Source organism: Chlorocebus sabaeus, chromosome 16, assembly GCF_047675955.1.
Source record: "Chlorocebus sabaeus isolate Y175 chromosome 16, mChlSab1.0.hap1, whole genome shotgun sequence".
NCBI lineage: Eukaryota > Metazoa > Chordata > Mammalia > Primates > Cercopithecidae > Chlorocebus > Chlorocebus sabaeus.
Genome location: NC_132919.1, coordinates 49,933,895 through 49,958,317, shown reverse-complemented (window position 1 = coordinate 49,958,317; position 24,423 = coordinate 49,933,895). Strand labels below are relative to the sequence as shown.

At 55.1% G+C, this 24,423-nt stretch overlaps 1 protein-coding gene across 3 annotated transcripts in view; it reads left to right on the top strand.

Moving 5' to 3' along the window:
• The first annotated feature begins 3,498 nt into the window (after positions 1-3,498).
• MGAT5B (alpha-1,6-mannosylglycoprotein 6-beta-N-acetylglucosaminyltransferase B) overlaps positions 3,499-24,423 on the top strand; it is an 80,733-nt gene continuing 59,808 nt past the window's right edge. Inside the window, exons 1-3 of one of the 3 annotated variants that reach the window (XM_008011610.3) lie at positions 3,499-4,184; positions 7,994-8,106; positions 17,643-17,790. In XM_008011610.3, the coding sequence (XP_008009801.3) occupies positions 4,117-4,184; positions 7,994-8,106; positions 17,643-17,790 (329 nt within the window). In that variant the 5' untranslated portion in view covers positions 3,499-4,116. Of the gene's footprint in view, positions 4,185-7,518; positions 8,107-17,642; positions 17,791-24,423 lie in introns of those variants that run through there. The other 2 variants (XM_073004991.1, XM_008011608.3) reach the window with 2 other exon arrangements.

The window sequence follows — 24,423 nt, the reverse complement described above, 5'->3', positions numbered from 1 at the left end:
ACCCGGCTAGGAAGTGCTCTATTTAGGGCACCTGGGCGAATGTGCCTCCTAGCCCTGCACTGGCTGGTGGTGGGTCTGTTGATAGCTTCGGGAGAGAAACAATGAAGAGGGATGGGGTTTGGAAACGGGTACATCTGATGTCAGTCCTTATTTATTTTTTATTTTATAAGAGGGCATCGCACTGTCACACAGGCTGGAGTGCAGTGGTGCACTCATAGCTCACTGCAGCCTCGATCTCCTGGGCTCAAGCAATCCTCCTGCCTCAGCTTCCCGAGTAGCTGGGACTCCAGGTGCACGCCACCACACCTGGGTAAGTTTTAAAGGTTTTGGTAGAGATGGGGTCTCACTATGTTGCTCAGGCTGGTTGTCTCAAGCTCTTGGCTTAAGCATTCCTCCTGCCTTAGCCTCCCAAAGTGCTGGGATTACAGGTGTGAGCCACGGCGCCTGGCCCACCATCAGTCCTTGGCCAGGCCTTGAAGCAGGTGCCGCGGTTCCTACTCCCCTGTTCTCCCCTGGCTTGCTTCCAGAGACTCTCCTTCCTCCTCAGGAGGCCACAAGGATTTGTACAGAACAGCGCTTTCCCACCCGGGCCTGTGTCGGCATAACCTGTGGCATTAAAGCACTAGCGTGCCCAGGCCACACCTCAAATACTGGATCAGAATAAGGACAATTTTGCTAAATTCTGCAGGTGATTCTGCTGGAATCCGGGCTGAGAACCACCAGTCGATGAGGCAGCATGTTCGGATCTTGGTATGAGTCCCCCAGAAACAGATGCTGAGAATAGGATTCTGTAAGTGGTTTATTTGGACGGTGACCCCAGGAACATTGACCAGGGAGTGGAATGAGACAGGAGGGAAGGGAGTGAGCACAGGGGCATCACAAGGCTGGTCACATCATGGGCAACTGGAGCTCAAACTTGCTGGGAACCCGTGGAGCCACGGGGTAACACACCGTGGATTATCCCCCTGAGGGAGAGGGAGTGGGGGTGTCTATCCACTGCTTCAGGGCTGCTTCCCAGGTGTTGATCCTTTGTCCAGGGTCCTTTGTTCTTGCCCTTTTATGTTCTAGAATATTTCCACAGCCATTAAAAAAAGTCCTCAGGCAGAGAGTTGAAGGTGTTCTCAGTAATCTGCCTCTTTGCTTGCAGAGGTGACTATAGCAGGAACCAGGGTGGGGCACAAACAGCATCTGTTCCTGATGGACAGTAACAACAATCAGAACTACCATGCTTAAGGGCTCAGGAGGTCCTGGCAATGGGCTACTTACCTGCATTAAGCGGCTCAATCCTCAGAACAGCTCTATGCAGCAGGTTACAAGGAGCCCGATTTATAGCTGAGGAAACCAAGGTATGAAGAGGTTGGATCCAAGACTGCACGATGCGGGATCCACAGTTTTTCTCCTAATGCCTACAGCACAGTGGAGAGCAAGCAGGACTGTTTACACTGAACTGTACTGCAGACAAGAGGCCAAAAAAAAAAAAGGGGACAGACTTCAAAAGGGACAGGCAGCTGGACAATCTGGCTTGCAAAATGTCACTGGCTGGCCTGGCACAGTGGCCCATGCCTGTAATACCAGCACTTTGGGAGGCCGAGGCAGGCGGGTCACTTGAGGTCAGGAGTTTGAGAGCAGCCTGGCCAACATGGCGAAACCCGTCTCTACTAAAAAATACAAAAATTGTGCATTTTTATAGGCCTTTATTACAGGTATCTGGCACGTGCTTGTAATCTTAGCTACTCAGGAGGCTGAGGCAGAAGAATCGCTTGAACCCAGGAGGCAGAGGTTGCAGTGAGCTGAGATCGCACCACTGCACTTCAGCCTGGGCAACAGAGCGAGACTCCATCTCAAAAAAAAAAAAAAAAAAAAAGTCACTGGCTGTCCTCTGCTTGCTTCCCTCCCTGGCCCAAGCCAGCCATCAAATGGCAGACAGGCTCTCCCACTCCAACCTCAAAGTCTATATCTAAGGGAGTGTGGCCCAGAGGAAGAGAGGAGTACCCTCCCCTACCTTCTAAATTCTGGCTTCTGTGGAGGGTAGGCCACCTCCCCAGATCACCCACACCAGAGGTGTCACGTCTTCTAGGGAACCCCATCTCCACCACTCAGCAAGAGGCTTCCCCTTTGGCCTAAAATGGCAACCAGATATAAATGCCACCCCCTGAGCTTACATGAGAGAGACACCTAATCAGAAGGACCATTTCGTTCCTTAGTGTACATATGGCTTATTGCCAGTTTGTGGCAGATGTAGGCACCCAGGCATGAGGTGTGATTTAGAGGCCTGGCAGAGACCTCTGCCCTCCAATATCTCCTTAGCCAGCCTGCCACGATGCCCACATTTCCTGCCACTATTCATCACTCTTCTGCACAAAGGCACGGTCAGCATGTCCTTGTTCAATGCAAATTTGTTACCTAACCCGTGTAGCACAGTATATCTGCTAACACCAATTTATCACCCATTTTCACATTAGCAGAGAGTAAGGCAGTGAGATAATGGAACTCGGGACAGGTAAATTTTGATGAAGGAGGAGGAAAAGCTGAGAGCGTGTCACGGCCAGTGAGAAATGGCCCAGGAAGGGGGCCGGGAGGTGGGCGGGGCAGGCAGCAAGGGGTCTGGGTGTAGCGGATTGGAGGGGACCAGGCGCAGCTGGAGGAAAATCAAGTCTCCTCCTCCCATAAGCCAGGCTGCTGGGAAGACCCTCAGAGTCATTTGACATATGAACGAGGCTTTGGGCACTTCCCAGGGTGGAGTGGTCAGGTCTGACCTCGGGAAGTGCTTTTGAAGCCGGAGAGCTTTCTTCAGGCTGGCTCTGCGAGCTCCCAGGAGCCTCTGTCTATCTCTGCAACTGCAAAACTGTAAACACATCTCCAAAGCCAGGAAGTGCGAGGAGGAGGAGGGGAGGACGCCTAGATGCTAAGAGATGACATGAGCTCCTACATGCTTTAGGGTTGCAAGGGGCCTTGGTGAGCTTCTGGTCACTATCATAGTGGAGACTCTGAGACGTGCACACTTGATCGCCCACTGACTAGTGGAGGATCTGGGGCTAGAACTCAGTACGTCCCTGCGCCTGGCTCTGTGAGCGGGCCCCACACCACAGGCTGAGTTTATACTCAGATCAGTAAGCAAAGAGGAGCCACGGGGGTTTCTGATCAGGGAGGGGCAGAAGATGGGCGTGTGTTGCCAAGCGAAATCCGATCGGTGGGAAGCGGCTGGTGAGGAAGCCCGTGGAGGCACCTGGCGGAAGAGAAGGGTCTCCGCTGGGTGCGCATCTCTTCTGTGCTCTGCGGGAACCAAAGCAGCTTTCGGCCCTCGGGGCTGGTGGCGCCCTGGGAAGTAGCTTGGCTCAGGGGAAGGAGCAGGGACCCCCGCCCGCCGGTCCCCGAAGCGGGTCCTCGGCGTCCCAGCCCCGCACGGTCCCGGGCAGGGCGCACAGCGGGGCTGCGGCCACGAGGTGGCGCCGGCGCGCCTTGGAAGCGCAGCGGCCGCTCCCGGGCCGCCCCAGCGCCGCTCGGCCGCCTCCTCCGAGGAACAATGCGGCGCCTCCGGGCGTAGCGCGGCGCGGGGCCGGACGCCGGACACCAGAGCGCGGGCGGCGGAGCGAGCGGACGGGTGGCGGGCGCGGGTTGCCCTAGTCGAGAGCCATGGGCGCGGTGTGGCGCGGGGCCGAGGATCGGCGCGGCCCGGAGGCGCTGGGGACCCGGGCGCGGGCCCGGGGCCGCCTCTAGCCGGCACCGAGGGCGCGGAGCCGGGGATGAGGGCGCCCGCCGCGGGGAGCCTGTCTGCGCGCCGCGGCACTGTCCCGCCCAGCGAGCGAGCCCGAGCAGGCAGACGCGCGGCCGGCGGTCTGGGGGCGCGCCGCCTCCCGGCCCCCAAAATGTGAAGCGGGGAGGGCGGAGACGCAGAGACTGCCCGGCCGGGCGCCCTCGCCGCCCTCCGGCAGCCGCGCCGCTCCCTCCGCTGCCCTCCCAGGCCCGAGCAGCGAGGCCACCGAGCCGCGCGCTCCCAGCTTCGCTCGGACGCTGCTTCGGCCCGCAGAGGGTTCGTGGCCCGGAAGCGGCGAGAACTGGGCCCAGGACGGTGCGTCCGGCCTCACCCGCGGCTGCTCGCACCAACAAGTTTGAACAATGATCACCGTCAACCCCGATGGGAAGATAATGGTCAGAAGATGCCTGGTCACCCTGAGACCCTTTCGGTAAAGTTCCCTCCTGGCTGGTCTTTACCCCGGGGGGCGCGGGATGGAGGTGGGCGAGGTCGGTTCCTGCGAGCGTGCAAATCCCGGCGGCAGAAGGGGAGGTTCGTGCTTCAACCCCTGGTGATGACCAGTGGGGCTGGGCTGGGGAAACGGATGGGGTTGGGGTTTGGGGTGCGGGTGGGGAGGGGTGTGTTATTCGGGGACCTGTCCCGAGTTGGGCAGGGTTGGAGAGGACTTGGGATGCAGAGGTAAGAATGGGGGCAGAAAACCCCCAGGTGGTGGTCCTGGGCCCAGAAAGTCGCTCCAGCCTGCCCGCCCCTTCCTAGCCCCTCGGGGTCCTTCCTCACCCCGCGGACGGTCCCATCCGGGCGGCAAAGTTAGTGTGCGGCGCCCAGGAGCTCCCCCTCTGGTCCCTCCCGTCCCTCCTGTCTGCCCCTAGGTCGGCTACCCCCAACCCCTCTGCCTGTGCCACCCTTTTCCCCGCCTTTGGTGGCACTGCTCTCCTCCCCACGGGGCTCGGGCCTGGCTCCGACGAGAGGGTCCCGAGATTAGACCGAGGACCCGCTCATCCCGGGATTCGCCCCCGATCGCAGGCGTCGGAGAGGCGGGGGTAGGGGCGGCGCTGCGGGGCTATGGGGCGGCTGGAGCCGGGGCTGTGGTGGAGCGTGGCGGGCGGGCGGTGGCGAAGGCGACATGCTTCGGGCGGCCAGCACCTGGGGGCCCAGGCCAGGCAGGGTTGGGGCCGCACAGGACTCACTGGACCCAGCCAGGGGCCCCCAGGGCCCAGCGGTGCCGGGGCAGCCCCCTCTCCTCCCAGGCACCCGCGCAGCCGGCCCGCAGTGGGGTGGGGAGGGGGCGCTGCCTGGTGGACGCCCGGCGGGGCCAGAGTGTCACCCCCTGGGTGAGTCAGTGAAGAAGCTGGGGGAGTGACAGCCCCGGTGCAGGGGCCGGACTCGGGACGCGGCCACAGGTGGGCTCCGGGCGCGGGAGGGAGCCCACGAAGGCGGAGCTGGCAGGGGCCCTGAATCCTTGCCCTCCAGGTCTCGGCCAGAGTCCCGGTCCCGCCCAGCCCCACTGTGGTCTCCCTGCCGGCTCCAGACGGGGATGGGGGTGGGGAGACGGTGGCTCACCTGGCGCCCGCCTCCCAGCACACCGGGCCTGCCTGCTGGGCCGAGGAGGCAGCCCCAGGGGACGGCAGGGGTCAGGCTGGACCGCTGCGGTTCAGGGCTCCGGGAGGCCCGGAGAGCTGGTGCAGGCCCTGGGCGGTGATAGGGGCCTCGGGAGCCCATGAGAAGCAGGGCGGGAAGCGGGCGTCTCTGAAAAGGGCCTTGCTCCTCCAGGGAAGCCCTTGAATCCCTGAGCTGACTGGGAAGGCTGGAGGGTCCTCACCCCTTCTCTTCCGACCCCATTCAGGTCCCGCCCTCCGGGCGTCTGGATGTTTCCTGGCGCGATTGGAAACAGCCGCGGGACCCCAGTACCATGGACAGCGCTCGCGCCCCAGGGCTGCTTCCCTGTCTCATCCTGCCCTGGTTTTTTTTCAGGCCCTTATCTGAAGGCAGGACTGGGGGTGGAGCTGCATGGGTCCCCAAAGTTGTGTAACTTCACCCCAGGGTCTCCCTGGGCTTCCTGGAGACCCGCAGCCATCATCAGTGAGTCCCTTCAGTTGAGGTGGGGGGCAGGCTCCAATCACAGCACCCCAGCTTGTTCATCCTCAAAGGCAGGCTGGGGTCCTGTTCTCTCTGGTTTTCCCAGGGCTGCTGGCAGGGTCTTTATTCCATAGGTGCCCCTGGAATGTTGCTTGAGTGGATACATGGATGGCTGAAACCATTTTAACTTGAGCCCACTCCAAATGCCCCCCAGCTGCCTTGGGGGACGTTGAATCTCAGGATCGGGGGCTGGCAGAGGGAGATGCAGATGAGGTGTGTTGGGGGACTTCAGGTTCGGGGTTAAAGGGGGTAGACACTGTTCTCATAGCAGGGTTGTTGGACCCTGGTGGGCAGCCCAGGTCCCCAGCTTTAAGTACAACTCCCTCACTCCCCTGGCCTCTTTCCTAGGGACTAGAGACATGAGTGGGGGAAGTCCGTCCTTGTCCTCAGATTGGGAGGACAAATAGCTGATTTCCCCTGGGATCTCCTGAGCATGGGACAGCACCTTTCCTGTGCCATGGCTGTGGCTGTTGTCTCTAGAGTCTCCTGATTTCCCCTGAGGGACCCCAAGATCTGAGCCCCACCCCCAGGCTTGGTGGAATTAAGTGAGGTATCCTTCTGTGCTGAGGGAAGTGTCCCTTGTGCGGTCTCGCCTACTAAATCATGTCTCCTGTCCTTCCTGTTGAGGGTGTGGCCTTTGAGTCTCTCCTTCGGGAAGCTCCCAAGCACCTCTCTGCTTTGGGGTTCTCCTCCTCTCTGCCCAAATCTCTAACAGCTTCCTTTAAATATGGGCTGGGAATTTTGTTGTGCCTTTTATTTTCTTCTGCAATTATGTGTTTTCTTTAATGGACCAAATTTTAATTAAATACTGCTCTGCCAGTTTCAAATAATGAAGATTAAAATGCATAAAGCAAGTCTTGCATAGACACAAACAAGTGTGGAACTTGAGGGTGGGGAGTGGAGGGGCAAAACCCGGAGGTCTCTGGCATGACTTGTGGGGCTCTCTCCAGGGATCCTGACTTCACACAAGAGAGGGTTCCTCACCCTGATCTGGGGTTGGTGGGAGGGCGCCCCTCTTAGCTCTGCCAGTTCATCAAGTCCCCTGATAGGTTCAAGGTCCCAGAAAAGCCCCAAGGCTGTGCTGTGAGCTCAGCTCTCCTGTTTGGGGCCTAGGATTGATGAGGGAAGCAGCAGGACCCTGGGTCTGGACTTGAGGGAGGAAGGGTTCTGTGCCTTCTTCCCTGCTGTCCCCCTGGGGTTACCCCAGAACCTGGTTCCTGGTGGATAATGAATAACTACGTGTTGAAGGCAGGAACAGGAGTCCTGTCCTGGCCAGCTCTCCCTCCCACCTAGTGTGACAGCACACACACCTATATGACATCCCTTGCACAGGTATGAGGACACCCTGGCCAGTCCGTGGTGCAGGCTGATGACCCTGGGTGTGCCTGCCTAGGGGAGATGTGTGTTGGGGGGAGCCTGGGCATGGGCTGTGTGGCCCTGCCCTGGAGATCTTACCATCTAGTAGTGGAAGTGGTTGGGGGTGTTCAAACAAGCTCATGACTGCTGCAGCAAGGCCTCTGCATACAGCACTGAGGGTGGCCTGAGTGACTGATAGGGTCCAGGTGGGCTTTGTCTGGACCAATTCCTTGCCCTCTGGCTGGCCTCGGGCCCTGCTGTGTCCATCACTGGTTCTCAAACTTTCGCATGCGGTGGAATCTTCAGGAGACTTTGCTAAAACAGCTTGCTCGCTCCACCCCAGAGCCTCAGATTCAGTAATTTGGGGTCTGGGCCCAGCATTGGCATTTCTAAGGAGTCTCAGGTGATGCCGACTGCTGGTCTGGGGACCACACTTTGAGGACTGCAGCTGTTAATGAACCAGCTCCGCTTGGAGGCTAGAGCCCGCCCGCCTCATGCCTAAGTGTGCGTCATTCTGCCTTGTGGTTTTTCGTGTGGCTCAGGGCCAGCATCTTGTAGTCGAGCTCTCTTTATCCTATAGTGGGGGAGCCCTCCTGGGCCTGGAACTCAGCCCCCATCCTTTCATTCTCCTTTGCTTCCTTCACTCATGCACTCATTCTTAAAGCATTTGTGCAGCCGGTACTTGGTGGAGCGCCGGAGCATGATGGCCCTTCCTGCCCTCCTGACCCGCCTCCTTCCTCTCCGCAGGCTTTTTGTCCTGGGCATCGGCTTCTTCACTCTCTGCTTCCTGATGACGTCTCTGGGAGGCCAGTTCTCAGCCCGGCGCCTGGGGGACTCGCCATTCACCATCCGCACAGAAGGTACCTTTGTGGGGCAAGGGAAGTGTGAGATGAATGAGAGTGTTTGTGGGTCAAAGAGGAACTGCCTCTGAGCCTAGCCCTGTACCTGGCTTTCTGGCCGCCCTGTAGGTGGATGTGAGTGGAGGGGGCCTGGACTTGCTCTGTGTGACCCTCCATGCGCTTTGGCTCTGGTCTGGCAGCGGTCATCAGGCTTCCTCTGGCCTGGGTTCTCAGGCCAGGCTAGGGCCTTTAAGCCAGGGTCTCCCGGGTCTCAGAAGAGGCTGCCGCTGTTGCTTCTTTAGTTGGGTGTCGGGGTGAGCGGTCTCTGGATATTACACCTGAACCCTTGAGGCACACATATCCTTGTCTTTGGCCCAGGCTGTGGCTATGTGGGGACGGGTCTGGCCATAGGCTTAAATGTCTTATCTCTGAGCTCTTGGGACACAGCTCCCTCCCAGGCCCCGTCACTCCTTGCCCACAGGATATTTGCAAGGCAGTGGAATGGAGATCAGAGCATGGGCTTTGGAGGTCTGGCGGGTCTGGGCTTGCATCCTGGTCATCATCTACCAGCTGTGTGCCGTTGGCCGAGTCACCTGGCTTCTCTACAGAGAAGGACAGCAGTGACCTTCTGCAGGGGTTGGATTGAAGGGGCTCACACGTGAACATTACCCAGCATGGTTGGTGCCACATGGCACAAGAGTGACCAACTGGGAGCCCTCCTCCTGAAACTGGGCCCAGCCCCACCTCATCTCACCTAAGGAGGGGTGGGGGTCAGAACTGAGTCCTGCCCACTGTATCATGGGGGTTCTTTTGGTCACTGATCAAAAGGAGGGACATGCGGTAGTGGGGAAACTGAGGCAAGTGGGTTTCTGGAACTGTTTGAAGGCTGACTCTGTGAGATTTCCCTGCCCCTCTGGGGAAGTCTCTCCTTGAAGTCCACCTTCTTGAACTTGCAGGGCTTGGGTATCTGGCTCCCCTGCTCTCAGCGATGAATATTGTAGACATCCCAAGTTGAATAGGTTGTCATCTGGGTGGGTGCTGAGGGGCTCTTATTATGCCATCTGTCATCTCATCATTAGATTCATTCCTCTGGTTTCACATGCACTTCTTTAAACTTGCAAAAGCTCTCAGAAGGAATCTCACACTTATTAGTCATTCAAGCCCGAGTGTAAGTTAATTTATCCCGTCTCTGACTCACAGAGATTCCTCAGTCTCTGAGCCTCCAAACTTTCCTCTGGTAAATGGGGATGGTAATCCCCATTTCCCAGGCTCGTCGCGAGGCTGTGCTAAGATAAAGCATGGGAAGGGGCCTCAGCAGCATCTGTCCAACAGCAAGCACTCCATCAATACTTAATGGATGTGTTGAGTTGGAAATGGGGGCACTGCAGCAAAGCGTGTTTATGGAAGAGGACCAAGGAGGTGCTGGAATGTCTATGTAGGAGAGGCTGAGGATTGAGGTGGGCAGGGGTGGGAGGAGGCAGTCGTGAAGGTGCACCGGAAGGGTGGCTTGAGGGAGGGCTGGTGGGAAAAGTGGTGCATGGGAAGATGGAGTATAGACAGAGATTCATAAAGTACCTGGCTGCCACCCCTGGAAAGGGGGTGTGCCTATCTGGGTGGGCTGCTACAGAGGCCTTGAGGAAGCTGAACCTCCAGAAAGGTCAGGGGTCTAAGAGGTGGGAATTGGGGGTCGGGGAGAAGAGGGGTTTTTGGCTGGGCTCTGGTTTTTATGCCTATCTCCCTAAGGGAGTTGGAGATTCAAGGTAACTCACCTACCCCATGGCTCTTGCCCCATCTGAGCAGGATCAGGCTCAGTGGTCTGGAGTACAAGGGGTGTGGGAGCCCTGCTGTGCTCCATGCTGTGCAGTTTTGCTTGGGTATGGGGGTGGGAGTCCAACCCTAACTGCAGGTCTGGGTCTAAAGATGAATGGAACCACATAGGGGAGAGCACTTGCCCAAGGTCATGCAATTGGACTAGAGCTGTGTGTGTATATGTGTGTACATGTGCATGTGTGTGCATGTGCATGGGCTTAAACTTTTTAATGGGGTATAAGATACACAAATGAACAATCTATGCAACTAACAACCCAGATCAAGGAACAGAACATGATCAGCCCCCAAGTGTCCCCATGCCACTTCACAGTCATTACTCACCCAAAGATAGTCATGACCTGACTCTGATTGCATAGAAGAGTTTTGCCTGTTTTTTGGGCTTTGTGAGCATGGAATCGTTTTGGGAGTTGATACGGTTTGGCTGTGTCCCCACCCAAATCGCATCTTGAATTGTAGTTCCCATAATCTCCACTTCTTGTGGAGTGGACCCTGTGGGAGGTAATTGAATCATGGGGGTGGTTTACCTCCATGCTGTTCTTGTGATAGTGAGTGAGTTCTCACAAGATCTGATGGTTTTATAAGGGGCTTTTTCCCTTTTGCTTGGTACTTCCCCTTCCTGCTGCCATGTGAAGAAGGACATGTTTGCTTCCCCTTCCGCCATGATTGTAAGTTTCCTGAGGCCTCCCCAGCCATGCTGGACTCTGAGTCAATTAAACCTTTTTCCTCTATAAATTACCCAGTCTTGGGTCTGTCTTTAGTAGCAACGTTGAGAATGAACTAATACAGGAGTAGTCTTTTGTGTGTGGCTTTTCTCTCAATAGCACATGTGTGAGACTCACTATCTTGTATGTGATTGCATACATATCTTGTATGTCACTTGCACTTTTGCACTGTTTTTTTATTTTTATTTTTTTGCTGTGTAGCCTTCCATTGTGTAAGTACACCACCATTTTTTTTTTTATACTTTAAGTTCTAGAATACATGTGCACAATATGCAGGTTTTTTACATATATATACATGTGCCATGTTGGTGTGCTGCACTCATTAACTCATCATTTACATTAGGTGTATCTCCTAATGCTATCCCTCCCTCCTCCCCCCTCCCCACAATAGGCCCCGGTGTATGATGTTCCCCTTCCTGTGTCCAAGTGATCTCATTGTTCAATTCCCACCTATGAATGAGAACATGCATACACCACCATATTTTTATCCATCCGACCATTGGCGGGCATTTGGTTGTTTCCAGTTTTGGGCTTTTGCGAACAGTGCTGCTATGAATATTTTAGTGCACGTCTTTTGGTAAACACATGTAGGCATTTCTGTTGGGTATACCTAGGAGTGGAGATTCTACATGTTGTAACGTTAGTTCTCAGACCAAGTTTATCCAAGCCAGTCTTTTCACATTTCCCAGGCCTCAGAAGCTGAGTGCCTGGAATACAGAACTAAAGTCTGGGAGAAGGAGGAGAAAAAGGGGCTGCTGAGAACCTGGGAGAGCTGACCCTGATTCACTTTAGATCCCGATTTGCATTGTTCCCCGTGATTTCTTTCATACCCTTGGATCAAGCTAATTTGCTTGGGCAGACCCAAGGCAGGGACTCAGGTGGGGAAAGGAGTTTGCAATGTGGGTTTAACATCCTGATCCTGCAAGAGATGCCCCTCAAACTACATCCCCACACAGTGCCTGGGACAGCCCTGCCGAGAACCAAGGAGGTGCCAGCATTTCCACCTAGGAGATGCCTGAGGGAAGGATCAGGGCTTCAAGGGAGGTGCTTGGCAGATTGCTTGGCTGAATCAGGCCTGGGAAGGGATCTTGGAAGTTCTGGGCCAGGGTTGGGTTGTTGGATAATGCACATTTTGTTACACAAAAGAAATCTGTGGAGTCTAGACAACCCCAGAGCAGAATCAGGAGAAGGAAACCCTCTAAGGCCCTGCTATTTAGAAAAAAAAAAAAAAATCATTGCATTGGTCAACAAAACAGTCTGTGTACAAATGGGAAAAACCATCTCTCCTCCCCTGTCAAACCAGTGACAAGTGACAGAAGTGACAGAAGTGGGGTCCCACATGGACTGTGGCTGCGAAGGGGGAGGGAGGAGAAGGCTTTTCTCGAAAAGAAGAGCAGGGCGTCATTCAGCCTCTTGTGGACTGTGGTCTATGTGCGGGGCCTCCAAATTCTCCTCTGTGCCTGTTTATACTTCATGATAAACTCTGCGTACTTTGGGGGATGAAATGTGACTGACATCTCATTCTGTATTCTGCACACTCATCTGAAAGATTCAAGAGAGGAGGCTGCATGGGGGAATCATGACCCAGAGGAGATCTGACTTCATTCCCTCTTGCTGCATTTGGGCCAGGCCTGGACCCTGGGGAGGGCTTTCCGGCATTGCCCCCTCCGAGGCAGCTCTGCCCCACTTCCCACCCCAGGCCCTCCTCCTGTCTCCTGCCCTTCCAGCCCTTCTCTCCTAGGCCTCCTTCCCCATGTGGCTGCAGATAGGGCTGTGGGGCTGTTTCCTGCCCTCTGACTTGTCTTGAAGAAGTAGTGGTAGGAGTCTGGGCGTGGTGGCTCATGCCTGTAAGCCCAACACTTTGGGAGGCTGAGGCAGGTGGATCACCTGAGGTCAGGAGTTCGAGACCAGCCTGGCCAACATGGTGAAACCTGTTTCTACTAAAAATACAAAAATTAGCAGGCTGTGGTGGCACATGCTGTAATCCCAGCTCCTTAGGAGGCTGAGGCAGGAGAATTGCTTGAACCTGGGAGGAGGAGGCTGCAGTGAACCGAGATTGCACCACTGCACTGCAGCCTACGTGACAGAGCAAGACTCCGTCTTGGGTTTAAAAAACAACAACAACAACAAAAAGTAGTGGTAGGAGGCTGTGTTTTGGGAGGGGTCTGTAGGTTGGAAGTCCATGGCACAGCTGCATGTGTCTACTGCACCCTGCCAGACCTCCCAGGCCTCCTCCAGGAATTGAACCTGGGGAAGGCTCCCTGGCTCCGTGGGTGGTTCTGGCTCTGGCCCTTGGTGCTAAGGGGCCCTGAGGCTCTTCTCTCAGGCTCAATGGATGGGGGGCCAGGGCCCGGAGGTCTGGGGGAGAGCCTGATGTGGCCTCCCACGGCCTGTCCTTGTCTTCTCTGCTGCCCGGAGCCCAGAGCGCCCATGGCCTCAGCTGGTTTCTGCGGTGAGCAAGGACAGAGAGACAAATGTGCACATTTCTCCAGTTGCACAAACACCCAGTCACAGCTCCCTTCTCAGTGCCAGGGAGGTCTCTGCTTTCTGGAGAGATGGGGGCTCATTCAATTTCCAATGGTAAAGGGTGGGGATGGGGACAAGAAAAGGGGGATGAAGGAGGATGAGAGAGACAGAGAGAGACACAGAGCGTCTGGGGAGGGGATGGGGCCTCCATGGGTAATAAACACACCCCGTCTGTAGATGAGAGGATCTATTTGTATCTCCCAGCGTCCCAGCTTTCCTTATTTATATGGAAATATGGAGGGAACATGTGCCTGTTCTGAGATGTATCACTGGGGCCTCACATTAAATATATTTCAATTTAGCTGACGCCAAGAGTGGTGAAGTGACTCGGGGGAAGCGATGTCAGCTGGCTCTGCTGACAGTCCCAGGGCCAGTGGTGGCTTTTAGGGGAGTGGGTCACTGGGGGAAGGTCGGCCTAACCTGCTTCCCTCCTGGGTACCCACCCCCTGCCTTGTCTTTGGGCATTTTTAGAGTAGAAAATGTGCCTGGTACCCCAAGGGTTCATTGGGAAGGGGTGGGGCTGTGTCCCCAGGTCTCAGGGCTTTCTGGAGTTCCATGCCATCTGCAGAAGATGGGAGCAGCTCCTGAGCCCCTGGAACTGGGGGGTGGGACTCTTGCTGTCTTGGTCCAGTCTGATGAGATGGGGCTTGAAGAACTACAGATGGGGGATCTGGCTCTGTGGACATGGTCATTGTGAAACCCAGGCTGCAATGACCCACGCCTCTGTATGTCCTCAGGGTTTTCGTTTGTTTGAGAGAGCGTCTCGCTCTGTTGCCCAGGTGGGAGTGCAGTGGTGCAATCACGGCTCACGGCAGCCTCAATCTCATGGACTCCAGCAATCCTCCCACCTCAGCCCTGAAAGTAGCAGGGATTACAGGCACATGCCACCATGCCTGGCTAATCTTTGTATTTTTTATTGAAAAGGGGTTTTGCCATGTTGCCCAGGCTGGTCTTGAACTCCCAAGCTCAAGCGATCCATCCACCTTGACCTCCCCAAGTGCTGAGATTATAGGCATGAGCCACTGCGCCTGGCCTGCTGCCAGCTTTTATAGGAGTGATTCTTTCTTTTCCCGTTTCTCGAATCTCTGGAGGCAATTAGGGGAAGTCAGAAACGGAAGTCAGGGTGATAGAGACTCAGAGCTCAATGAGCCCAGCCCCCTCATTTTACATGAGAGTAAATTGACTCCAAGAGAAGGACGGTGACCTGCCCACCTGTCTGGTGCGTGGCAGAGCAGGCCTGGAGTCCAGGCTTCTGCCGCACCCCTCTTGACTGGGCCCACGCCACCATGCTGCTGCTGCAGCCTCTGCTTTGTCGACTCTCAGGGGCCCCTGCAGCTCTAGGCCAGACCTCATAGTTTTTGGCCCATCAGCTGTTTTTCAGCCCGTGCAATGGGGCTGGGAGCGTGGGTTGTGGGTGGGGAGCTGTGACCATGAAGTTTCTGGGAGGGGCTCAGGCGATGGGCAGGAGCAGAGGAAGCTTGGGGTGGGCTTGGAGAGTGGGACCGGTAGAGCAGCAGACAGGGTGCCAGGCCTGAGGCACTCCGGGAACACAGCATCACCCCAAAAGCCATGCTGTGGGCTCAGCACTAGTGGGGTGCTGCATCTGCAGGAGCGAGCTGCTGACCAGGCTCTGTGGTCAGTCAGGCCTGAGTGCTCTGGCCACAGCACCGCTACGGTGTCCCGGCTGTGGTCTGCTATTCCTTTTTTCATCTTAGTCCTTTGGGGAAAGGCCACTCCAGCCTGAGCTGTAAGCGACCACCCACCAGGGCTGCCCAGTGAGGCCAGGCAGGCTGTGTACTGCACGACTCCATGATACCCTTCAAGCGGTCACAGTACCAGTGGTGCCCCGTGGACCTGTGGAAAGCAGTGGCCAGGCAGGTCATCTGAGTCCTCCAGTTTTTGTAGCTGAAATGATGGCAATCTCTTCATTTACTCTGTGCTACAAGCACTGGTTGCAAGCTCGGTATTGAATTTGGAGGGTGGGCTTGGGCAGGCATCTCTGAAATGAGAGTGATCTGAAAAAGTAAACCACTGCCCCCAACTCTGGGAAGCTCAAAGAGAGTGCAAGCCATCTATATCCTGTTTTTATCCCACTACTTTGGAGAAGGACTACTCTAGCCCAAGCTATGAGCCATGGCTCACCAGAGCTGCCCAGATTAACCGACTGAGTGTGTGAGTGCGTGGGGGAGGGCCTGAGAGGCTGGAGGGACCTGAGTTAGTGTCATTTCATGCCAGTGTGAAATTTCCCGGGCCCAGCTGAGTGTTTGAAAATCCACTCTGTTTTCCGTAGAGGGACTTGTGCGGGGGTCCTTTGCTGCTTCAGCTCTTGGGGTGGGGAGGAAATATGCCCATTTTCTCCAATGCCCGACCCCATCCGTGAGCCTTCCTGGGCATCTCTGCCTCTCTCTTCTCCTTTTCTTCTGCCCCCCACATCGCCCCTGCTCCCATTCATGCCTGTTCTTCGGAGCCAGGAGCCCTGTGTCTTTAAGGAAATCGCAGCTTCTCCTGTTTTGCAGCCCTAGCCTGGCTGGCATTTCCACGGTGTGTGACTGGCCCCTCCCCAGCTCCTGTGACCTCCCTTCTGACCTCAGGCGGGGTCACCTGGCAGGGGAGCCCCACCAGGGGGTGACATATATCAGGGTGGGAACGCGGCAGCAGTGGCTGGGCCGGCCGGAGCCAGGGAAGAAGGGCAGAAGCAAAGCAGAAATGTGACAGCAGCCCCAGTGATGCGGAGGCTGCCAGCTGCCCCTGCTCAGCCCACAGCCTCTAGTTCCTTCTCTCCTCTCCCTGCTCTGCCTCTTCTCAGTGGCCTCTCTCTTGTCACCTTCCTGGTGCTGTGATGTTGGTCTGCAGATGGGGCCTGTTATTCTTGCCTTGAGACGGGGATGCTGAAGCTCAGAGCCATTCAGTGACTGCCCCAGTCACACGGGGGTCAGCGGGCAGAGGTCCCAGTCCCCTTGCCCTCCCCAGGTGGGGTGACTGCAGTGTGCTCTACTTGGTCTCGGGGCTCCCTGGCAGGGCCGAGCTTGGGCGCCCTGGTGGTAACATTCTCGGCAATGCAGCTTTCCCAGCTTCCCCAGCTTCCCCGTCTCTCTTCCTCACTCTCCTGCCGAGGTTTCCATTAGCTCCCGTTTAAACTACTCACCCTCAAACCCTTGTCCCAGGCTCTGCTTCTGGGGAGCCCAACCCATGGCATCCTCCACTGGGCCCCTGGACTGGCAGCCTGAGCATCAAAGGTTCGTGTCCCCAGGTGACTTGGCTCATTTTTGGGGAGTGATTTCAAGCCCAACCCATAGGGATTTGGGAGGAGCTGAGTTGGGGATTTTAGTGCCTGGAGCCCAGCACCCTATGGACTGTGTGGAGGGGCAATGTGAAGCCTTCAGATTTAATTAAAAAGGAAGGCGAGAGCTCGCTCCTGCACACTGGCACGTGCAGTGCTAATGATCGGGAATGATTAGAAAGGAAGCCGTGGAGGGTTGCAGGCTGGCTGATGGGATCTTGGTCGAAGTGCCTCATTTTCATTTAATTTTCTTCTTCACAAGGTCTCCCCTGCCCAGGCTGGGAGCAGAGGGAAGACCAGGCGCCTCAGCCCCAGGGAACCTGCCCTTGTCTGTTGATCTTTGGGAACCCAAAGACCAGCTTGAGATTCAGAACACATGCATTATGGTTTCCTACAGGAGGGTCCAGGGAAGAGGGATGGGGAAGAGATGGGGTGAGGGTCCAGGGAAGAGGGATGGGGAAGAGATGGGGTGAGGGTCCAGGGAAGAGGGATGGGGGAGAGATGGGGTTAGGGCCCAGAGGCCAGGCAGGAGAAGGAGGGCTGGGGAAGTAACAGGGCCCTGGGCCCCTGAACGCAGGCTCCCAACTTCCCTGCGTGTCCGGATCCATGGGGAGCAAGGAAAGTGCAGATTCCCGGGCCCTGGACCCTAGACAGTTGAATTGGCAAATCTAGACCAAGGCCCAGAAATCTGAATTTTAACAGCCTGGCTAGAAGATTCAGATGCTGCTGGGTGATTGGCCACACTTCTAGGAACCCTGATCTAGAAGTCCTGCCTGGAGCTTGCTGTTTAGGGGCTCTGGGGCTTCTGTCCCAGTGCTGGGCCTTTTCTGCCATCTCACAGATATGAGGGTTGTTGGGCCCCAGGACACCTCAAAGATTACATCTAAAGCTCCATTTTACAGTTGACAAAATTGAGGCCCAGAGGGCTTAGGAAATGATCCCAATGTCACATGGTTGGTGGGGACAGGGCTGCCCAGGGCTCTCACTCCACCACGATGCTGTTCTCTGCAACTCAAAACAATGCAGCAAAGGGGTCAGGAGTGCCTGGGAAGATAGGGCTGAGACTGGGGTCTGGTGTTGGTGCTGGGGGGCTTTGGGGCCAGCTTTGTCTGAGCTGCCCCAGCCTGGACACCAGGTGGCCTCAGGTGGCCTCCAGGCTGCTCAGGCCTCCCCTAACCATACCCACACTCTGCCCACAGTGATGGGGGGCCCCGAGTCCCGTGGCATCCTGCGAAAGATGAGCGACCTGCTGGAGCTGATGGTGAAGCGCATGGACGCACTGGCCAGGCTGGAGAATGTCAGTGAGCTGCACCGGGCTGGCGGCGACCTGCACTTTCCCGCAGACAGGTGAGGGGACGTGGGGAGAAGGCACGTGGAGCAGGGGAGCGGTGGCACCTGCCACTCTGCCTGGCATGCTGTCCATCATCTCCTTTTGTGAATCTGGAGAAGATTTTGACTATATGGTAATACAGCCCAGAGCGCATTTCTACCACCCAAATTTAACAACTGTTAACATTTTGTTGCATTTGTGGCCTGTTTTCCTCTTTAAATAAAACATCACAGATGAAAACTGAAGGGCCTTTTAACAACTTCTCCCTAGAGACAAGTGCCTCCCTGAATTTGCTGTAAGTTTTTCCAGTCCATTCCAAGCACATTTGCACATATGTTTAATACACACACACGTTATAAATGCATAGTGTGTGATTTTAACAAATTCCATGTAAGTGGCATCTCACAGTACATATTCCACTGCCTTTTTTTTTTTTTGAGATGGAGTCTCATTCTGTCACCCAGGCTGGAGAGTGCAATGGCATAGTCTCAGCTCACTCCAACCTCCGTCTCCCAGGTTCAAGCAGTTCTCCCGCCTCAGCCTCCCAAGTAGCTGGGACTACAGGTGCATGCCACCACACCTGACTAATTTTTGTGTTTTTAGTAGAGACAGTATTTTACTATGTTGGCCAGGCGCGTCTCGAACTCCTAACCTCGTGATCCACCCACTTTGGCCTTCTAAAGTTGGGAGTACATCTACTGCCTTTTAAATATTAAAAAAAAAATTTTTTTTTGAGACAGTCTTACTCTGGGCTGGAGTTAAGTGACATGATCTTGGCTTACTGCAACCTCTGCCTCCCAGGTTCAAGTGATTCTCGTGACTCAGCCTCCTGAGTAGCTGGGATTACAGGAGTACACCACCACACCAGTTAGTTTTTCTATTCTTTTTAGTAGAGACGGGGTTTCACCATGTTGGCCAGGCTGGTCTCCAAATTCCTGACCTCGGGTGTTCCACCCGTCTCAGCCTCCCAAAGTGCTGGGATTACAGGCATGAGCCACCCAGCCTTTTTTAAAAAATCTTTTTCGTGATGATTTTGAACTCTGTGTTGAGGGCATGTTACTAATGTACCCCTGACCATTTTTGCCAAGTAGAACTTTCTGGTTTATTTATTCTAAATATTCTCCTACTTTGGCCAGGATGTCTGAGAGCCCCAGAGTCTGTGCTGCTATCCTACATGCCCCAGCAGCATCTCCAGGGGCACATGTGGTGTGACATCCAAATCACGTGTCCTAGGTATATAAGGCATCTCCTGGACCTCAGAGAACAGGAGTGCGGGAGGTCAGGCCGTCCTGATTGGCCCCTAGAAGTGGATGTGGAAGGAGGGACTTTGACCTCACCCTATTCCAGGGAGACAAGCTCCACTTTCCCTCTTTTATATATTGAGGTTCTTTATGAAATGGATTTGCTAAATGTATTCTAGCTGCTAAAAATTAAACTTGAAACACACTTTTAGACAATTTGCAGAAAAGCTGTTTCTCAGCCAGTGTGTGTGATGGAAAAGCCAAAGCTCTAGGCATTTCTAAAGTACGGAGTTGGGTGAAACAGAAGGAAATGCTGACCCACAGGAGGTCACTGTGCCCACAGGAGGGTTGGAGGGACGCCTGCCTGAGTCAGGCCTGAAACACAGTGCGCCTGTGTGGACTGGTGTGGGATCCTGTGCCATGTAGCCTGCTGGTGCTGGGCTGTTGGCCATAGGGCTAACCTCTAACTGGCCTTGCCGATTGAGTGGATGTCCTGGATGCCTGGGAGGCCAACCTGGTGTGAGCATCATTACCCTCATATTAGCTGACATTTACTCAAAGTGCGCTAAGCACCTGGCATGGTTCTTAATGCATAAGTGCCGTGATCTTACCTATCTCACAAACCATCTTATAGTTTAATCTTTAAAGATTTAATTAAATTGTTACTCTCGCAGAGGAGGAAACTTTTTCTCCCAGAGGAAGAAACTGAGGCACAGAGAAGTTCGGTAACTCACCCAAAGTTGCACAGCTGTAAGAGGCTGGACCTGGCTTTGGGTTCAGGCTGACTGGCTCCACAGCCCACATTTCTAAGCATTGTGCTCTTGATGATTCGTTAAATATGTGGTTATGTGTGGTTTGGTTTTTGTCCCTTTCTAAGAGGTTTTATTTATTTATTTATTTTTTGAGATGGAGTCTTGCTCTGTTGCCCAGGCTGGAGTCCAGCAGTGGCACAGTCTCAAGTCACTGCAACCTCTGCCTCCGGGGTTCAAGCAATTCTTCTGCCTCAGCCTCCCAAGTAGCTGGGATTACAGGTGTGTGTGCCACCACGCCCAGCTACTTTTTGTTTTTTGTTTTTTGTTTTTTGAGATGGAGTCTCACTCTGTTGCCCAGGCTGGAGTGCAGTGGCACGATCTTGGCTCACTGCAAACTCTGCCTCCCGGGTTCAAGCGATTCTCTTGCCTCAGCCTCCTGAGTAGCTGGGATTACAGGCACGTGACACCATGCCCAGCTGATTTTTGTATCTTTAGTAGAGACGGGTATCACCATGTTGGCCAGGATGGTCTTGATCTCCTGACCTCGTGATCCACCTGCCTCGGCTTCCGAAAGTGCTGAGATTACAAGTGTGAGCCACTGCGCCCAGCCTAATTTTTGTATTTTTAGTAGAGACGGGGTTTTGCCCTATTGCCTAGGTTGGTCTTGAACTCCTGAACTCAGGTGATCCACCCTCTCGGCCTCCCAAAGTTCTGGAATTATAGGTGTGAGCCACCACGCCTGGCCTACTGGATTTATTTTTTAAAAAGATCACTCTGACTGCTGAGTGAAAACTGGATTAACAGGGTGGCAGGAGGGGAGGCAGCGAGGCTGTGGTAGAGATGAGGAGTGCTGGCAAAGGGATCTCAGCTTCCTTGGAAATCCCCCTGAGGCATGAGGCCATCTTCTGTTCCTCTCTGTGTGCATACATCCTTCTTCTCTGACACTGTGCCCTCGGATCCAGCCCCTGCCCCCCGGCTCCATCTTTCTCCCTCGGATCCAGTCCTTTGCCCCTCTTTCATTCTTTCTGCTTTCCTGTCTGTCCCCAGCTGTGCCTCTGACGCAGCCTTTGTCCGCAGGCCTGTTCGCCAGGTCAGGAGCAGGCCTTGTTGATCTCTGTTGAGGATATTGCTGCGGGCAGCAGAGCTGAGGGTCCAGTGGACCTGGACTCCAGATCTGCCTTCTTTGGCTGGAGGTGGTACTGCTGACACACTCTGATTTTTTCCGGTCCTGGCCTGTGCCTCCCTCCCCTGCCCTGCCCTTTGTCTCCTCCTGGGGAAGGAGGGAACTTGTTGGGGAAGGGGAAACACGTGCCATCTCCCAGCTCCCTCCTGGGAAATCGCAACCGTCCATGTGGGCAGACCCCATCACACCCACAGGCAGAGCCATCAATTTCAGGGACACTGTGGTTGCTGGTTTCAGGGAGAGAAATGGTGGGTGTGTCGAGGGCCTGTGAAAGCCACCTGCTCACACGCCCCTGTGCACAAACACTCCTGCTCCCTCCCCCCCCACAACCTGACTCCAGATTAACCAACCTGCAGCTAGACCGGCAAGAATCCTGCAGGAGTGCCTGCTGCTGCGCTTCCAGAAAACTCTCAGGTGCCTGCACTTGGATTCCCCACTTAGAAATTTCCTGTGGCTTAAAAAAACACCTCCACTGTTCTTCCTCAGCCCTTTTGGAAGCTTCTGGGCTGCCGCCTTCTACTCGTGGCTGGTGTGTCCTCAGGGAAAGTAAATTTGTGATTTTAGCCTAGGAAAACATAATTAGGGAGGCAGATTTCCTGCAAATGGCATCGTATTATGTATCCTAAAGCCAAATAGTAATGATCTTTGAATTTTCCATAAGGCCATAAAACCACCGAAATTTGAGGCTGTCTGGATTGAGGAGATCAGTCTGTATTTGTTGAATGCCTAGTGTGTGCAGAGTCTGGGCTGGAGATTTGAGAGCAAGTGGAGGGCACAAAAGAGATGGAATTCCACTGCATGCCCGGGGCCCAGCCTGGCCGGTGGCCGCTGGGAGTGGGGCAGACCTGGGCGGCCTTGGGCTCTGCAAGCCTCAGGTTCTTCAAGTGTGTTAGAGATGATGCTGATGGGAGGCCTGGGCCCTGTGCTCGGCACTCAGAAGAATAGCTTGTCTCCTTTCCTTTCCTTGTACTGTTAGGGTCTAGAGAAGGGGGTGACCCAGCCATGCTGTGGGAGGCTTAGAATCACCAAGTCCCCATAGCACAGGGGGAGTTTGGGATAGCCTTGAAGGAGGGACATTTTGACTGGGGAGACAGCCAGCGCTCTGGACAGAGGGAAGGAGCAGATGACCCTGCAGACCCAGACGTGGCTGAGCCCGAGGGAGGCAGACCAGGGAGGAGGGCTACCTGGGAGCACTGTGGCTGGAGGACCTGGTGAGTGAGGGGCAGTGGTGGGCTTCAACCCTGAACTTTGATGGCTCTAAAAACCACCTTCAGGCGAGGTGTGGTGGCTCATGCCTGTAATCCCAGCACTTTGGGAGGCCGAGGTGGTCGGATCACCTGAGGTCGGGAGTTCAAGACCAGCCTGAACAACATGGAGAAACCCTGTCTCTACTAAAAATACAAAAATTAGCCAGGCATGGTGGCACATGCCTGTAATCTCAGCTACTCAGGAGGCTGAGGCGGGAGAATTGCTTGAAGCCGAGAGGCAGAGGCTGCAGTGAGCCAAGATCACACCATTGCACTCCAGCCTGGGTGACAGAGTGAGAGTCTGTCTCGCAAAACAAAAAAACCAAAAAATAAAAAAACCACCTTTGTCCTCTAGACTCCTCAGTTTGTATCTTAAGCTGGGGCTGTAGCCCTGGATGCCGCTGCTCTCAGAATAGGCACCTGCCGACCCACCTGGGTGTCCTGGGAATGCTCAGACTTGGGGTCTCCTGGTTACACCCAGGACCCCCTTCTCCCCCAGCCTCCATCTCAGGCTGTATCAGCGCCATTATTGCCATGGCTTGGATGCCGACCTTACAGTCACTCCTGACTCTTCTCTCTCATACACTCACCCTGTCCCTCAGCAAATTCTCCCACCTTCAGAATACACCGTAGAAGCCCACCTCTTCTCACCCCAGCAACTGACCCCAACCAGCTATTCCCAACTCAGTAGCCACTGGGATCTTTCTTTCCCTCCCTCCCTCCCTTACTTCCTTTCTTTCTTTTTTCTTTTCTTTTTTTTTTTTTTACAGAATCTTGCTCTGTTGCCCAGGCTGGAGTGCAGTGGCACGATCTAGACTCACTGCACCCTCCGCCTCCAGGGTTCAAGCAATTCTCCCGCCTCAGCCTCCCAAGTAGCTGGGATGACAGGTGTGCACCACCACGCCTGGCTAATTTTTTTGTATTTGTAGTAGAAATGGGATTTTGCCATATTGCCCAGGCTGGTCTCGAACTCCTGATCTCATGTGATCTGCCCACCTTGGCCTCCCAAAGTGCTGGGATTACAGGTGTGAGCCACCATGTCTGGCCCAGTGGGGTCTTTCTAAGTCATCAATAAGACCAGGTCCCTCCTCTACTCCCAGCTCCCTCATGGCCCCCAGCTCACTCAGGTAAGAGCTCAGGTCCTTCCAGTGGCCCCACCGTGCCTGGCCCCATGTCCCTGTGGCTGTTCGTGCTGGTTCTGCCACTGTCCCTGGAACACAGTGATCTCAGGCTTCGCTTCCCCCGGCAGGTGGTAATGACACCACACAGCCCAACCCCAGCTCTGTCCTTTTAACGGGGAGTGCATGTGTGCATGGGTGTATTTATGTATTTATTTTTTGTTTGGGAGAGCAGAGTCCTCTCTGCTGTCACTTGGGGAGGGGCCTCCCCAGCCTCGGGGGGGGGGGGCTCTGGATGGGGCCAAGGAGGAGCTGAAGCAGAAGAAAGCAGTGCAAATGCAAGCCAGGCTGGATGCTGGGGTGGGGGCTCCGTGTCCCGTGTGGTGTGTGTGAGAGACAGAGGCGGACACAGAGACACGGCGACAGAGAGGATCTGTCTCCCTGGCTCTGGCGCTCATGTTTCCAGCCATGTGCACTCAGGTGTCCGGGTATGCGTGTCTGTAGGCACTTGTATACGTGAGTCTCTGTGTTTTAAAAAGGAAAGTGATCAGTTTCACAATAAAATAACCGCCCCAGCAAGCACCCTAGCCAGCGGCGGGGAGATCAATACCCCCGTTAATTGAATGCAACTCTCATAAATCAGGAGAGGAAGTCAGAATTAAACCTCTTTCCGGAGGTGGCCTGGAGAGCTCGTTCTCAGGGTAAGCAGACTGGACCAGAATCAGTGGTAACCTCGTGGGGCCAGGAGGAAGGGGCTGAGTCTCAGGGGCCTCTTTGGGGAACCACCCTGAAGGGAGTTGAAGATTGGGGCCTGCGAGGAAGTAGTGACCTGCCATCGGCCACCTGCGGAGCCAGAGTTCCCCGCTGGCCCCAGCCTGTTGCCATAGGCCTCAGGTGGTGGAGGGAACAGAGCATCTGGGTCTGGCATGTGGCCTGCAGTGTTGGCTGTCTCTTTGGTTCCCTGGGGCAGTGCCTGGAGGCTGGCTGCACGAGGTTGGCCTTGGGAAGAAGGGTGGACAGTGACCAGAGGCCTCGCTTGGCATTCTTTCACTTTCCGAGTAAGAAACGATGGTTTTGGTGGAATGCCTGGGGCTTAGTGGGTGTGCAGA